General features: G+C 36.4%; 2 protein-coding genes across 4 annotated transcripts in view; both read right to left on the minus strand.

The window, feature by feature from the left end:
- Positions 1–2,347, minus strand: part of LOC128172890 (uncharacterized) — a 62,193-nt gene extending 59,846 nt beyond the window's left edge. Inside the window, exons 1-2 of the mRNA XM_052838621.1 lie at positions 2,101–2,347; positions 676–765 (exon numbers count right to left, since the gene is read on the minus strand). Coding sequence (XP_052694581.1) covers positions 676–765; positions 2,101–2,183 — 173 coding nt within the window. The 5' untranslated portion in view covers positions 2,184–2,347. The remainder of the gene's footprint in view (positions 1–675; positions 766–2,100) is intronic.
- A 2,394-nt stretch (positions 2,348–4,741) lies between these two features.
- LOC128183119 (uncharacterized) overlaps positions 4,742–16,043 on the minus strand; it is a 32,080-nt gene continuing 20,778 nt past the window's right edge. For all 3 annotated transcript variants that reach the window (XM_052852016.1, XM_052852024.1, XM_052852032.1), the window contains 21 exons: positions 15,895–16,030; positions 15,520–15,700; positions 14,792–15,246; positions 14,317–14,528; positions 14,003–14,232; positions 13,705–13,858; positions 13,433–13,611; positions 12,429–12,575; positions 11,719–11,890; positions 11,103–11,232; positions 10,406–10,527; positions 9,697–9,836; positions 9,358–9,505; positions 8,926–9,132; positions 8,553–8,774; positions 7,582–8,364; positions 7,203–7,421; positions 6,732–6,827; positions 6,277–6,608; positions 5,709–5,916; positions 4,742–5,445 (listed from right to left, as the gene is read on the minus strand). In XM_052852016.1, coding sequence (XP_052707976.1) covers positions 5,156–5,445; positions 5,709–5,916; positions 6,277–6,608; positions 6,732–6,827; positions 7,203–7,421; positions 7,582–8,364; positions 8,553–8,774; positions 8,926–9,132; positions 9,358–9,505; positions 9,697–9,836; positions 10,406–10,527; positions 11,103–11,232; positions 11,719–11,890; positions 12,429–12,575; positions 13,433–13,611; positions 13,705–13,858; positions 14,003–14,232; positions 14,317–14,528; positions 14,792–15,246; positions 15,520–15,700; positions 15,895–16,030 — 4,763 coding nt within the window. In that variant the 3' untranslated portion in view covers positions 4,742–5,155. The remainder of the gene's footprint in view (positions 5,446–5,708; positions 5,917–6,276; positions 6,609–6,731; positions 6,828–7,202; positions 7,422–7,581; positions 8,365–8,552; positions 8,775–8,925; positions 9,133–9,357; positions 9,506–9,696; positions 9,837–10,405; positions 10,528–11,102; positions 11,233–11,718; positions 11,891–12,428; positions 12,576–13,432; positions 13,612–13,704; positions 13,859–14,002; positions 14,233–14,316; positions 14,529–14,791; positions 15,247–15,519; positions 15,701–15,894; positions 16,031–16,043) is intronic.

A 16,043-nucleotide genomic window follows, 5' to 3' on the forward strand; every position in this document is an offset into this window, starting at 1 on the left:
TTATATATAGCCATGTTTTGAAGGTCAAGACCTATTGGTATTATTTTTAAATCTGAGTTCTCATTTTCTAATTTTAGGTGGAATAGCTAAACAATATGCAAAATGTTTCATTAATACAATGAAATATATGTATGGGATTTACACATCAGTGAATCAAACAGCTATACAGAACACAAACATACATAAAAAACAACCACGAGATATCATGTGTCGCCACCTACCACTTGCACCAGCAGGACAGTAAGCCAGTCCAAGGTCTTCTGTAACGACCATAAATTCAGTTTTCGCGCCATTATTTGTTGTCACGCACGCCTTAGATAACTCGTACCACGGATCAACCAGGACCCCCCCCCCCCCCCCCCTTGCAGTTGATCGAATACATTTTAACATTCTGTGTCCTAGCTGCAGGTCTGTAGCTCCCGGTCAGAAAAAATTCGGATGGTCGTCCATCCGAAAGTTTTCAGACCGGGAGATATTTACGTCCCTGCTTGGAGCTATCTGGGTGCGTGATTTGCCACGTCACGCAATCTTTTTTTCTCTATAGTTATTTACTACTGTCTAAAATATCTGACATGTATTTTTCATAATGACATTTGATTTGCCATAACCTTCAACCCCCCTTCCAATCACAGCCAGTATGTGTGCATAATGGTTCAATGATGTCGAATGGCATACCTGTATGTGGCGCATCGACCCCATTTCCAAAATTTACACTTCCTCGTGTATTTTTCCTGCTCAGTCCAGGTTTCCTTACAAACGTTTGGCCTGAAAAAAGCATGTGTTTACACATAATTTGACTCAATTTGAGCAACAAAATAAGGGGCATTGCCGGTCTTTCCGATTCGCGCACAAAAATTATTTAGAACCATTTTAACAAGAACTTGGATTTTGGGTAGATGCGTCAAACAGCAATGTGACGTAGGCCTGTAGCTATTTCATTGCTGGCCACTTAGCCATATATCTTTGAAATCAACAAGATTTGTCTGGCTTTTGAGCTAAGACTACGCAATCGGTGCATATTTCGCTTGAAACCGCGTCATTTTTAACTTGTTTTGACGCAAAAAATAGGTAGCTAAGTCCAACTGAAAATCCAAAGTCTTGTTAAGATGGTTCTATTGAATCGGTTTTACAAAATGTAACCAACTTCAAATCCACTCCGTATATCAAAAGATGCACCTAGAGTTAATCATTCATATTCAAGTTTTGACAGAATAATACAGTTTAGTACTAATTAAGTATTTTAACTTTATATTTACCCTATATGCAATATTTTGCCAAAAATGACTAAGTTCAAAAGCTTGTATTTTTTTCAGAAATTATCAGAAATCAAATTCCTACGAATATGCACATCTCTGATATATGCAAAATTCGTATGCAAAAGAAGAACCTCCTATCCTGAAAACTGTAGGAGTTATCCGTACAATGAGGGAACCCTATATGCAATATTTTGCCAAAAATGACTAAGTTCAAAAGCTGGTATTTTTTTCATAAATTATCAAAAATCAAAATCCTAGCAACATGTACACCTCTAATATATTTTCAATTGATCTGCAAAAGAACAACTTCCTATCTTGAAAACTGTAGGAGGAGTTATTCGTACAATGAAGGTACCCTTTTGGCAGCTGCCCGCCCACCCGGCATTTCCGTTGGAAAGCACGGTTAAAAATCAACATACTGTGATTTCATAAATTTTCGTGATTTCGTTTTTGACTTGATAAACGAAAATTAAAAGTCAATCGAAGAGCATATACCGTGTTGCTACAATTATTGGTCTTAAAGTAATTATAATGTATATGATAAACAACAGTATATTCAACGAAAAATGATGTCCATGAATATCTAAAACAAAAAATTGAACATTGCTTTTGTTGAACAGTAAATCGCTTAGTTTAATTTTTCATACATGTATATATTTTTTTTCGAAACCCCCCAAAAAATTGTACTTGCACAATCTAATAGTACTAATCAAGTTTATGTACCGTATTCAGTTGGCGTCTAAACCTCAATTATTACAAAAAATAAATTCCATAAAAAAAAGTCCCAGCTGTTATAAATAAAAAGGTGCTACCCAACCTCTTTATTGTGCATATGAAATCTTACTTTCCTTCTTGAAGAGAAGAACAATCTATCCATAAACAACACTCAAGAAAGACCCAGAGGAACAGCCACTTCCACATGACCATGTCAACAACGATACTAAACTACTACATGTATTATCCACTGTTGTCTCGTCTTAATCCCTGCATGTCTCAAAGCCAGTCCCTGTCACCTTATTTCTTGCAAAAGGGTTATACGCATGTCTTTTGTCGCCAACGCTTTCACGGATAAATTACACCAGGACCTTTTGTAAAATGTCTGCCGAAGAAATGCTTCCAATATGACGCTGTGCATATCGCGCTAATTTATCGTGCTGTTTTGTGTAGAAAGTGTTGCGGCCTTGAGTGATCGGGTATTGTCAGTGGTCTTCATTTGGGGGACAGGGGACGAGGTGAACAGTCTTAATTAGACAGAACTCCTTGAAGTATCTTAATTATTTCCAAATGAATAATTATGTAATACAGTATATGCAATAGGTTTCTTCTTGCATGCGAAATGGTAAACGGTTAGGGTAGGTTCTTAGTTATTTTTGTCCGCCAAATATTTAAATTAAAAGCGTAATATTTCAACACCGATTTTTAAAGATTACGTTTCTTTTTTATATATATATATATATATATATATATATATATATATATATATATATATATATATATATATATATATATATATATATATATATATATATATATATATATATATATATATATATATATATATATATATATATAGGAACACTGCACTGCACAAGCTGCACAGATCCTGTCGGCTCTATTTTATTACTCTCGTATACTAGAACTTGTTGCAGGAATTTTTATGTTTACTGCCCGCATCACATACGTATACTAAATATACCAGTTATTTTTAATTATCAAAATTGCCTTGTTTGGTTTGAGAACAATTTTTTATACAAATAAACGATTGGAATTGGTTCCATAATTCAAGATCAGAAACAGATCGCTCCTCTCCGTAAACAAATACATGTTTATTGTAGGCAATTATTCGCGAAAATAACGCGTTCATTCTCGAAAGTTTAGCATCATTCAAAATAACAAATTAATTTAGAAATGCATGTGGAATAATGTAACCGGAAATGAGAGAACGTGAACTTTGTGTATAATGATATTGGAGATGAATACCATTACAAATAGTGATATGTCCTAAAAAATGCATGTAAAGATGTTTTATCACTATATTTAAAACGATGTATTGCCAGCATCTACGTGCATTTTTCATGTAAAAATGAAATGATGACATCATTAATAACCTTAATTAGTGACCAATAATGATTATAAGTTACCAAGAGTTAATTCTCCGGGATATATTGTTTAATATCGTCATAAGTTGCGCCTTTGTATTCAATGTGAGAAGAAATTAAAGATCGATCAGAAAACATTTTTTCTGGAGAGCCTTCACACATTAAGATTAAGGAAGACTTTTTTTTTAGTATGTGCCAGGACACATCCATTGTACTCTTTACGTCAAGTTCATAATAATTTAAAATGTAATCCCTAACTTTAAATCTTTCCTTCATATGTGTATGTCGTCTAGAGCAGTGTAGTGCAACACGTTTTAAAATTATGTTCGTTTTGGTATATTTCTGTGTGAGCTGTGTGGCATAAGGGTGGATCTGTGTGTTTTAGGTCACGTGACATTGGGATATAAATAGTAATTGCGCGGGTTTTGTGGTCATTCTACCGCTCGTTAGGACGTAGCGAAGGAGTAATGGCTACCAGTAAATTGTTAATATAATTATATATGCAATATGTGTGTTCAATATAATGGTGTCGGTGCGTGTTGTTTGTAATGAAACATACAGTATAAACGTTCTAACGAGCAGCAATCCATATTCATGAGTTTGTTATTTTTCGATTGATTCAGCATATTAATATCATTATAGAGTATAATTATTTTATATTCGGACGAACGGAGTGAGGGAGAATATAATAAGCGTCAGCTTTTTCTGATGAGTTCGAAATAGGACTATAAATTTATGAAAAATAAAAAAAGAAAAAAATGCTGGATGGCATCAGGGGACGCTGTGGGATTCGAACCCACTTGTTCAGTTATCCAGAAACTAAAGTTCAACCAATGTGTGACGAAGTATCCCCTCGACTAGGCCAGCACGGTTTACCTATGTTGTAAATAATGTACAGGGTTTAACTGTTTAATGACGCCGGGATTTAAATAATATACTCAAGTTATTTATAGATTTATCGAGGTTCAGCATGCACTTTCGTTTTTATGTAATGTTGTATTGACGCAAAGATTTCAAATATAACACATGTATACCAAAGTTAGTTTATCTAGAGGCGGGTCAGCTACAGATAGTCCACCTGCTCTATAGAGAAAGATTATGCTTAATAAACAATTAAATTTTCGTACAACATGTAATTAAAATGCATTCAATAAAAATACATTCTTGTACCAATTAGTATGTACTGTATGTAGTAGGTGAATGGATTTTAACCTGTCAATTTCTACTCTTTGAAGAAATACTGATACAATAGTACCATATACAGTAAGTAAACCCATTACTTATCATTGCAGTAATGGTTTAAGTACATGTAGTAATGGTTTTATATAGTACCTATTTTTTTTAATAAAAACATTATGTACACTACCTACAATCAAGTCCAACATGTAAAAGTCTATAAAAGTTTATTGTATATTCAAACTACATAAAAATATCACAGATTGCATAGGATATCAAATACTGGAGAGTGTGGTTAATTTTCTATAGATATTGCTATTTCAAGAACTAATTTTGATGCAAAGTTCTTGTGACATTTTATTCATTAAAAAATATTGGACGGAAGAACTGATTCAAAGAAATAACAACAAAGGGGGGAAAATAAACCTTTGTATAAAATCACCACAGTATAGTATAAAATATAAATCAATAAAGTAAGAACAATTAATACTTGTTAGCTAAATAAAACTTAACAGAAAATACTTTAACTGAAAGGTTGAATGACTACATCTTCCTGAAAGCAATCTTCAGTGGGAATTTTGACCTAACATCTTCCTGATGACATCATCCATCTGATGTTCAATATTAAGCTGGTAGGATGATGATCCCTGTTATGTCGGTATAACCTCCACCTGCTGCGATGGCTCGGACAATCATGTACACCTTTAGGCGAGACGTACTGGTGATTGAGTTAGGTAAACGGAATGTAACCCTTGTAGACAGTGTCTCCTGCCATTGGACGATATCACTTCCCCCCTGAGCTGTTCCTGCAGATACCTCGAACCGCAGAGGATGCTGGGAACTAAAAATACTGTCCCAGGAGACATCAAATTCCTTGTCGCTGCCTCTCCATGTCATGGACAATTCCTTAGAAGCTACAAACAAGTATTGAAGAAGTTATCAGATGCTTGTTAAAAGTACAAACATCACTGATCCATATCTGAGGCATACTATATTTCCTTGGACGTAATGAATCAGCTGTTCAACTGAATTACATTAGACAATATCATATACATGAAATACTTTTTAAAGTTAATATAAATTGGTAAGTGGTGAGTTTTTAATTCTAATAAGAAAAAATGCATTGTATCTCAATTAAAAAATTATCTTCTTCTACTAATTTAATATGTGCACACACCATCTTTGACGGGGTTGCCAGACTCCACAGTAAGGTTATAGTGTAGAGGCAAGCTACGCTCCAGTAGTTTGTTAATCGCCTGAAGGGTCACATTTATCTGCCCTTGTCCAAGCTCGAGGTTCCCTATGTTGGTAAACAGGATCTCCTGGACATCAGAAAATGTCAGCCCTTCTCCATTCAGGTTGTACTGGTTACTGCTAACTGAAAGCTATAAAATATTGATAATAAAGATTCAACATTTTCAAATACGACAATTTATTTACTGCTGTCAAAGGGGAATAATAAACTTGCTTTTCTCCGAAAAATCAGTATTCAGGTATTTTATACCACAAAAGAAGACTTCACTTGTTGGTGATACAGAGTTTGTTGCTAGTAAACAAGTTCGTGTTATATTGAAATTTGATTAGTTTTAATGACTTGTCACAGTAGGCTAAAAGTAGGGAAACTATTTCAGAATTAATTAAGTCATGATTTTAAATACAGAAAGTATAACACAGAGATATAACTAACAGGTACAGTATATCTTATGGTTTAATTGATACCACATAACTGTGGAGTCTTAACTTGCCTTGTACTGCTGCACACCGATTTTGTCCTCCACCCCGCTCCACACAATCTTCAGGTTGTTGGTCACGCTCTGATAATAATTCAGGGCTGGGTACTCGGTCAGTGACAGGGGTAGGGTCCTGATGACAGCCGAGGCCATGGAGGGGGGCTGGTCATAAATGATCACACCATCAGACGATGAACTAGAGATCAGTCCAGCCTTGTTCTGACACTGTAAAGTGGAGTACACCGTTTTCCCCTGGAGAACGCTGGCATCAAAGTCTTTGTATGCTCTTCCATCACTAATAGTAATTCTCTCAAATCTCTGAACTTCAGTGCCTTTTGGCTGGTACCCTATAGATTATCAAAATTTTTTTAAAAAAACCTATTATATATACAAGCCTTGGTCTGCTTCATCTAAGAAGTCATAAAGACATTTATTACAATATATCACATTTGAGGTTTTCAACTAGTTACCTATCGCCCATTCACAGTAATCCAGACCGGATTCATCATCAGTGACCTTCCAGTTGACATAAACTGTGCTCTCCTTCCATGAATCCAGATCCTCCCCTGTAATATCATGCATGGAAGTTATAGATCTTAATAAAAACACTTCAGTAAGAGATTTTGTTAGAGAAGAAATGTCAGATAAAATTGGGATCCAAATTTGTTTGAACTTGGTAACATTTATCCATGATATATTTACTAATTGGTAATGATTTTTTTAAATCCTTGCAAAACAAGTAATCAACAAAACTCAATAAAATCAATCCTAATAAACATTGTTTAATATTGCGATATATTAATAGTTTCAATATTGGTATGGACTTGTTAACATAAAGATAAAGAAAGTCATTTTAAAATATGAAAAGGCACCTATAAATTATGTGCATAACTACACAACACACAAATCTAGCAGTGTAAGATAGATAGTAAGTAAATCACCTAAGAAATCCCCATCTAAAACTTCTTCAATATTTGGTGGAGTTAGATCCACAAGAATTTTATCCGAGTAGGAAACGCCTTGTAAACCAGCAGAGTTTTTGGCGATAGCTGTGACATAGATGTAGGAATTATGGGTCAAGGATACCATGGCATTGTATGCAAAGTTTGACAATCCTACACTCTGGAAATTTTGCAACTGTGTCCCTCCTCTGGTGTATCCTGAAATTCAGCGATGGAGCATTCAATTTATTTCATGCAAAAAGTTATGACTTATCAGTCTTTTTTAAAGTACAAAGGTACCACTTACATTACACGTAATGACAAAAATATACTTTGCATTACTAGTGATACAATTCCTCGATGAATTGCGATTACTTACCAATTGCCCACAGGTACTCTGTGATGGAACTGACATCCTCAATAAAGCTCCAGGATCCATGAACTGATCCCCACTCATGGAGGTACACCACATGGGCCTGTACATGTAATCCACTTGTTCCGTTGTTCTGATCCCTCTCCACATGTTCCACCACTATATTATCCACATAGATCCCAGTCCTGTCATCCACACTGCCCAGTTCAAACACGGCAGACCCTTCCCTGGCCACAAAGTAGAAGGTGTGTTTGTGCCAAGAAATCTCCTCCCTGGCTGTAGACTGTCCCCCATCTCCTCTGTAGGCCTTGGTGTAGATCAGGAACACATGCTTTTTGTTGTCTACTTGAATAAAGCCTTCCTTGTTGGACTGTGTAGAACTGCTGATGGACAGGTGACTGGAGAAAAAACTGACTCGGTACAACCCTCCCACCATCAGACCACTCAGAATCTGACTCACACTACCCCTGACAAATAAGAAGGAGAGCCCATCCCTGGCCAAATTCTTGTTGGAGGAAACCACTGCAGCACACCCTCCACTGGACAAGTTCCAGCCCCTCGGCTGATAGTCCACACTCACATTACAAATGTTGGTGGCATTCACATCACCCGACTGCAACACATTAGGGGATGTCTCAAAAGATGGATTGTTTAAAATGTTGCTCCCTATGTGGAAGAGATACTGTGGTTCTGGGGGAGTGGTATCTATAGTGACTCCATCAGAGACAACCACAGTGGACTTGTAGCCAACATTGTCCACAGCATACACCTTGTTGTAGTATGTGTTACCTCAAAGAGAAGGAAAACAATTCACTTCAAATACTAGTCTAGAATACAACTGAAGCAGCGATACTGAATACAAAATACATTTCCTATTTTACATTGTTGCAGTAGTGCATGAGTCAGTCTGATAGAAATGATACACTTTGCTTTACAAGAATGTCACTGACACAAATGGTGTAATATCTATGACTTACTGTGGTTGAGGGGAGGGGTCAGAGTTCTGGAGACTGAGGTGTGTAGCCCTACTGCCTCCCACCCAACATGTCCACATTCCACATCAGCATGCTTTCTTGTGACTTGAGGGGTGGATCCAACACACCAATAGTAGACTCTGACCCCCGACCCAACGTCTGAAAACCCGTGCCAGTGAGCCGCTACAATGTCTGACTTATTCTGGAACTTCCAGTCATGCAAGCCTAAATATGACAGTAAATTTTGCAATGTTAAATTAAAATAAACAATTACCAGAAGTAACCATCAATTGTCACAGAATTGTTTGGTTTTTTTTGCAATAATAAGAAAACTTTTCATATTTCAGTCTGTTTTAAAACTGAACAGCCTCCATACCTATTCCATCAAACACTATTCCCTCCACAGGCTTGTATTTGTCTGGCTTGAATCCGTCGGATGACTCTGTGTGATGGATATCAGAGAATCCGTAAGCTAGAACATTACTATAGTAGGTGATTCCTGGCAGGAGGACAGAGGACCTCATCACATCAAATGAGGTCTGTGTCCCTGGAAGGTCCTCTCCAATGTCCATGATGTCATGTCCTATCATGCAATTAAATTCTTGTTCAATGTGACATATCTTTATGTAGACACAAGTATCACTTAAAAGGCAAAGTTTTTCTCGATTTCAGAGGTTACAAGCTTTAAACTCAGTTCTTGTATTCATAGGCATGTGAAAATCATGTTAAGAGCACTCACATAAATTTCATGTTATTTTCATGGGAATTGACTGTATATGGACAGAATGCATCTATAATGAATGTATACCTCCTGGATATGTGCTAATGTACAGATGGAATGTCTTGATTGCATTCTCAGCATCCAGAAACTTGTTCTTCCATTCAACACTGAAGGGATAGCCTCCTTTCATAAAGTCTTGATCTACAAAACTGCTTCCTAACATTTTTTCTCTTATCTGCAAAAAAGTAATACATGCAACAGTAATTTCATTTATAGTTTAATAATTTTCCCATTTTAAAGGAAAAAGAATTGTAAAACAAATTGAAGCAATAGTCTAACTCAATAGTTATTTACACGCCATTTTTTAATTTGCAAATGACCCAAACATAATTTTAATAATATTCAGAAGTTTATTTCATTACTTACAGCACTGCCTAATATGTTTGTGACAAAAGGTCTCTGAGTTGCAATAGTCACACCATCAGATTTAAAAATTGCAAAGGTGTTTTCATCATACCAAACTTTTACAAAAAAGGAATATTTGACTGTCTCCTTCAAGAAAACCCCTGCAACACAATTTATACATATTAAGATGTAAGAAGATATCTGTGAGCCAATGCTCACTAGTAATACCCGAATTTGCAAATTAAGCAAAGTCAACATTTAACAGGAAGTTGGATTCAAATTGGTACAAAAATATATCCCATGATATGCCTTGCCATGCATATAGCAATAGTGTGTGAAATAATGGTGTGTCAAATAGTGTGTCAATAATGTGTCAAATTTCAAGCATCTGCAATTTATAGTTGCTGAGAAAAATGTGACAGAAATTTTTGTTTTAGACAGAGAAAGACAGACAGATGGACAGACAGACAGACAGACAGATGGAAAAACAAACAGACAAGGGTAAAACAGTATACCAACTTCTCCTTCGGAACTAGGAATAAAATGAATACCATTTAACAAAATTGGCAAACCACATTTTGTATTTTGTATTCTACATATCATTTAACATAAAAGAACATTACGCAGCATATCAAGTAAATACAAATTTGAAGAAAAAAAATTTAAACCAACATTGCATAGTCAGTGCTTTGATCTGCGATGTAATGAGAGGCCTTGTATATGTGTATACCTTGTTCAGTCTGGTAGATTTGCTTCAAATTCTGTCCAGCATCATGCCAGATCCTCTCTGTGGCCTGATTAAAAACACCCTCTGGGGAGGGTTTTTCAGTATACCCCACACTCCACTGGTACCTGGGAAGAGCAGGAAATGAAGGATTCAATGATCTACAACTTAACTTTATCTAAATTAAATATGCTTATCTAATATCCAATGTGTTGAATGTGATATTATTTACACTTGTACAAGGTAATGTGTATAGAGAAGCTCTATTTTCCCTTTTTTACACAATCTTGCTCTCAACCTTTTAATTTATTGTTACGGAAGAAGTTTAAGCCAACAATAAAGATGTTACAGTCTCTTGCATGATTATAGTTTTTTTTTCCTTTTTTTTTTTTTTTTTTTTTGGGGGGGGGGGTTAGAGGAATCAGATATAAAAAAATCGGAGAGGGCTACATTATTGCAGCTAATAGAAATCTTGATCTACTAAAGACATTTTTTACCTTTTTTACCTTATTCTGCTCTCAATCTTTTAATTTATGTTTGAAGATAAAATCAATAATAAAGTTGTTACAGTCTCTTGAAGTGATTACAGTTTTTTTTTCTTAGAAAAGATAGAGAGACCAACTGACTTTATAAACCGTTACCTCTATCTTATAGGTAAACAATATATTACATGTACACTGAAGACAGTTATTAGACAACATACCAATCTGGAGCATCTCCAAAGTTGTTGACTATAGCCCAGCGTCCCTGCAGCACCACATTGGATGGAGTGTAGTCTACATCCTCTGTCCCACTTCCTGCTACATCATACACTTGTAACATGTTGTTCTGATCTGTAGAAAAGTATTACATGTAGTTACATGCCTCAAAAATGAATAACAAATGTTGATTTTTTTATGATGATGCAATCAAGTAGCTCTATGCATCCAGTTTTAATTATTTTAAAATGTCAGGGCAATATCTATTAATATGTCAAGTATCATTACATTATTTAAAATTTTTAAAACATAACTAGAGCAGGGCTTGCAAAGTAGCTTTCCTACAAGAAAATAAGAGAGACATTACAACTAGATAATAGCCCACCAAGTTCAACTATACTGGCTATATGAGCTAGACTAAAGTAAATAAGACTACTGATTATTAGAGGATAGGTCTTGACTAGAAACAAGGAGTTCTACAGACTTTAAGAGGACAATTCCTGACAAGAAAACTGATGAAATGACCACTGACTATACAAGACCGTGTCCTGACTGGAAAAAGAGAGATTTTTGACAAGAGGAAGGTACAAATTTAAAAACAAAACAAGAGAAATAACTGACTATTAGATGAAACATCCTGACAAGCGGTTCCTGAGGGATGACAGAATTTGTCCTGCGGTGCACACACACAATGACCTTCACAGGTGAAGGCCACACATCGCCTGGTCAAGGACAGGTCACCACCTGGAATTTTCTCAAACTGAGAGTGAATTATGGCACTTTCCAACCCCACCTGGAAATAATGAAAAAATAAAAATGGCAGATTAATTCATGATTCCTATCAATGAACTCTAAATATAGAAACAAATTGAATGTTTTCATAAAAGTTTGGAGAAAGGCCAAAATTAATTGTTATTATGTTATTCTCTTTATCAAAATGGCAATAATATTAACAATGAAACAGCATTTGAGACAATGTGACTGCGTTTGAGAAACAAATCATTGAATTTTGTTTACCCCTATTGTCAAATCCTAAAGTTTCATAAAGCACACAATGTGTTCAAACAAGATAAAATAAATCCTCGAAATACAGATACTTCATTCTTTCAACATATCTGATCCGATAAAGAAAAATCAAAACATAATCTATTTTATAGCCATGTTAATTTTTATTTATTGAGAAATAAAATGGACTGAAATTGTTGAAATTTTATTAATTATCGGTAATTTTTTGCTAACAGTTTATCAAAATTAAATAAATTAAAACGATTCATAAACTTAAGAAAGTAAAAGTACAAATACATATAGATATCATATCATTAACATTTTACCTTGTTAACAGCCCACATGGTGATGTATACAAACTTCTGGTTGGCATCATAGTTACTGGTTTTCACCTTCGCTGTCTGTACAATCCCCTCATCATACTTATCATCACCAGAGTTTGTGTATTCCACTCGAGCAGGTGTACCTGGCTCCTGATGTAATGAAACAGGTATACATACACTTATCTTATTTCATTAAATTTCTCGGTCGCGGTATATCAGCCCTTGAGCCTGATGGCTCTCAGGCTAATATACAGCGACCTCGGACTAATATAGGATGCAATTTAAAAATTGCCATGTAGTAATCTATATATAAATAGTTTTGTACTACATGTATTTGGTACGTAACATATTTTCTAAATCCAAAATCAAGAACTATGAACAGTGAAACAAGTATACCAATGTACTACCACAAACTCTAAATCAAAGGGACATCAATGTATTAAATACCACTGATATTCTAAAGAATTAATTTTTTTATTTACTCAAAACCTCATTACTGTATTAAAGTCTCTATATATTACATGTAAGTACCTCACTGAGGTCAGTGCCCATGAAGGTTGAGCCCACGTTGATGTAATAGTGGAAGAACTGTATCAAAGTCTCAATGTATTACATGTAAGAACTGTATCAGAGTTGCAATATATTACCGATACATGTAGGTACCTTATTGAAGTCACTGCCCATAAAGGTTGGGCCCACATTAATGTACCAGAGGGAGAACTGTATCAGAGTCTCTATATATGAAGTACCTCATTAAGGTCAGTGCCCATGAAGGTTAAGCCCACATTGATGTAGTAGTGGGAAAACTGTATCAAAGTCTCTATATATAAAGTACCTCATTGAGGTCACTGCCCATGAAGGTTAAGCCTACAATGATGTAGTAGTGGGAGAACTGTATCAAAGTCTCTTTATATAAAGTACCTCATTGAGGTCACTGCCCATGAAGGTTAAGCCCACATTGATGTAGTAGTGGGAGAACTGTATCAAAGTCTCTTTGTATAAAGTACCTCATTAAGGTCAGTGCCCATGAAGGTTGAGCCCACATTGATGTAGTAGTGGGAGATCAGAGAGTGAAGGTCAGCGAATCCTAACCAGGCCAGATTGACGGCCGTCTTCTCCCACGTCATCCAAGCATCACTGTGTCGGCTCAAGTTGGCCGCGTGGTCTGTTCTCACCGCAAACATTCCTGTTCAACACAAAAACCCAAATCGAGTTTACAAGTATTTTGTCATGTAAAAGTGAAGATCAATTTTCATGTGACAAGATAAAATTCTCTAACCTCTGGATGGTGGAGTGGTATCTACCATTATACCATTGGTTGTAGCGGTAGTGCAGATCTGAGCACCATTACAGGAGATAAGGTTTACATAATAAGTCACACCATCATGTAACTTCAAACCAGTCAAGATGAAATCTCTGGCTATTCCATTTACCTATTAAGGGTTTCAATTTAAGGAAAAAACTCGAGCTTTTAAATCAAGAGAAAGTCACAAAGTACCTTAACAAAATTAAATTGCAAAGATTCCACTAATACTGGTATCTACCAGAATACAAATATCTACCAGAAAAAGCTTTACCTTTGTAGAAGATAAGTCAAACTCTCCACCCATGTGAGACTTAATGGAGAGATACTGTCTCTCAATGTGTGATTCAGCATCATTCACTGACCACTTGACCTTCATCAGTGTCCTGTAGAACTGTGTACCTGGTACGAGACTGAAGGACGAGGCAAACTGAGGACCACTAGAGATGACGGGAGCAGTTGTGTCAATCAGGAAGCCATTGGACGTGGAGTCTGTATACAATCCTGAAATAAGAATTTTTTTAAAATGAGTCATTCATCATTAACAGGGTCATATGTTCTCAAGTAGAGTACAAAACCTTTACTGACCAGCTTTGTTATAAGCTCTGACAGTAACATAGACTCGCTTTCCGACAGGCAGTTCAGGGGACAAGTTGAACACAGCAGCAGTGGTGGTCAGGTGGAGTTTCTGGGGGGAGAGGATATCATCTCCTCCCACAGTGGTCCCTGCCCACCAGACATAGTGGTCAAGACCAGACTGGGGGTCCACAAAGCCACGCCACTTGGCTCCAAAGTATGTCCTGTAAAATACATAATTGATTTCAGAAAACAATTCAAGAATTTATAAACCAAATTAACAGTAGACAATGCTAGGATAAACATTGAAGGATGGTACTTCATAACAATAAGTTGAAATAATATCCTTATTTTCTTGTACATTTTACAGACTGGACATTACCTGATGGAATGATTTTATGGAATGGCCATTACTTGATAAACTGGGCATTACCTGATGGACCAGTAACCAGTTTAACTGATCATTACCTGACAGACTGGTCATTACCTGATGGACTGGTACTCTGTATCGTGCTCCCTGGTTCCATCCATCACCAGCCCCATACTGGGGGGACTGTTGTCCATCATCACTCCATCAGTCATCACAGTGGTGCAGTAGTCCGCAGTGTTACACGCGGTCAGTGAGGTGTAATAGGTCAGTCCCACACCAAAGTGGACATGATCCAGCTTGAAGGAGCTGACAATCCCGATACCTTGTCTACCAATGACATCATCACAAGAAGGACACATACCAACGCTGATGTAGTACTCTTTAATGGGGGAATGGGGGTCATGGAATCCCTCCCAGTACACATTTAAGGCAGACATGTCTGTCTGGAAATCAATATCCGCTAGTTCGGAGCCTGGCACTCCGTCATAGATATGGCCAGCTATTGGAGGTGAAAGGTCAACAACGTAGCCCCAGGAGGTGGCTAAAGACATCAAACCTGCCTTATTTATTGCCTAAACAAAGTAATAACAAATGATGTCTACTTCTTTACTGAACATGGACATGCTTTACTTTACACATCCATATATAATGGAACATGCAAAAAACTGCAAAATTACCATCTAAACAAAGAGGTTCACAGGCAAAAATTTCAAACTACAGTGTATGCAATGTTATTTTAAGGAATTTCCTGAAAATGTTGCCATTTAATATTATGACAATTTTCTTCAAAGATAATTATTGTAATAACCCCTGTAATCTTGAACTCTATTGCCTGCCTTTGGTACCTTGACAGAAATGTAGTAGGAATGGCCCTCTTTCAGATCCAGTGGATTGAGCTTGCTGTTTTCTCCACACTCTGTCTCCTCCCGTGTAAACTCCATGATGTCATCATACCCAGGCTGTGAACCAATGGACCACATGTAATAGTCCACAGTGCTCTCTGGGTCTACAAACACCTTCTTCCAGCTGTATCAAAACAACGCAGATCTCTGTATATGGTCCACTGTTGGAAACCTCCGCTTGATCTCACTTCTTACAGGGTATAAACATGTGAGATCAACTGAGGGTTTCTGACAGTGATTGTAAAGTATTAATTTAATCAACAACAATGAACAAATTCAAAATTTAAAGGACAATATCATCAGCTCAGTTTTCCTTACCAAGCCTCAATTTCAGAATTAGAGACAATATGTCTTCCTGATATTGTAATGGGGTCATCAGACTTTTTTGGAGGAGTTGTATCCACGACAACAGGGTCAGAGGTTACAGTGGTCATTCTCCCAGCATAATCCATAGCTGTAAAACAGAA

The sequence above is a fragment of the Crassostrea angulata genome, chromosome 1, assembly GCF_025612915.1.
Source record: "Crassostrea angulata isolate pt1a10 chromosome 1, ASM2561291v2, whole genome shotgun sequence".
NCBI classification, from domain to species: Eukaryota; Metazoa; Mollusca; class Bivalvia; order Ostreida; family Ostreidae; genus Magallana; species Magallana angulata.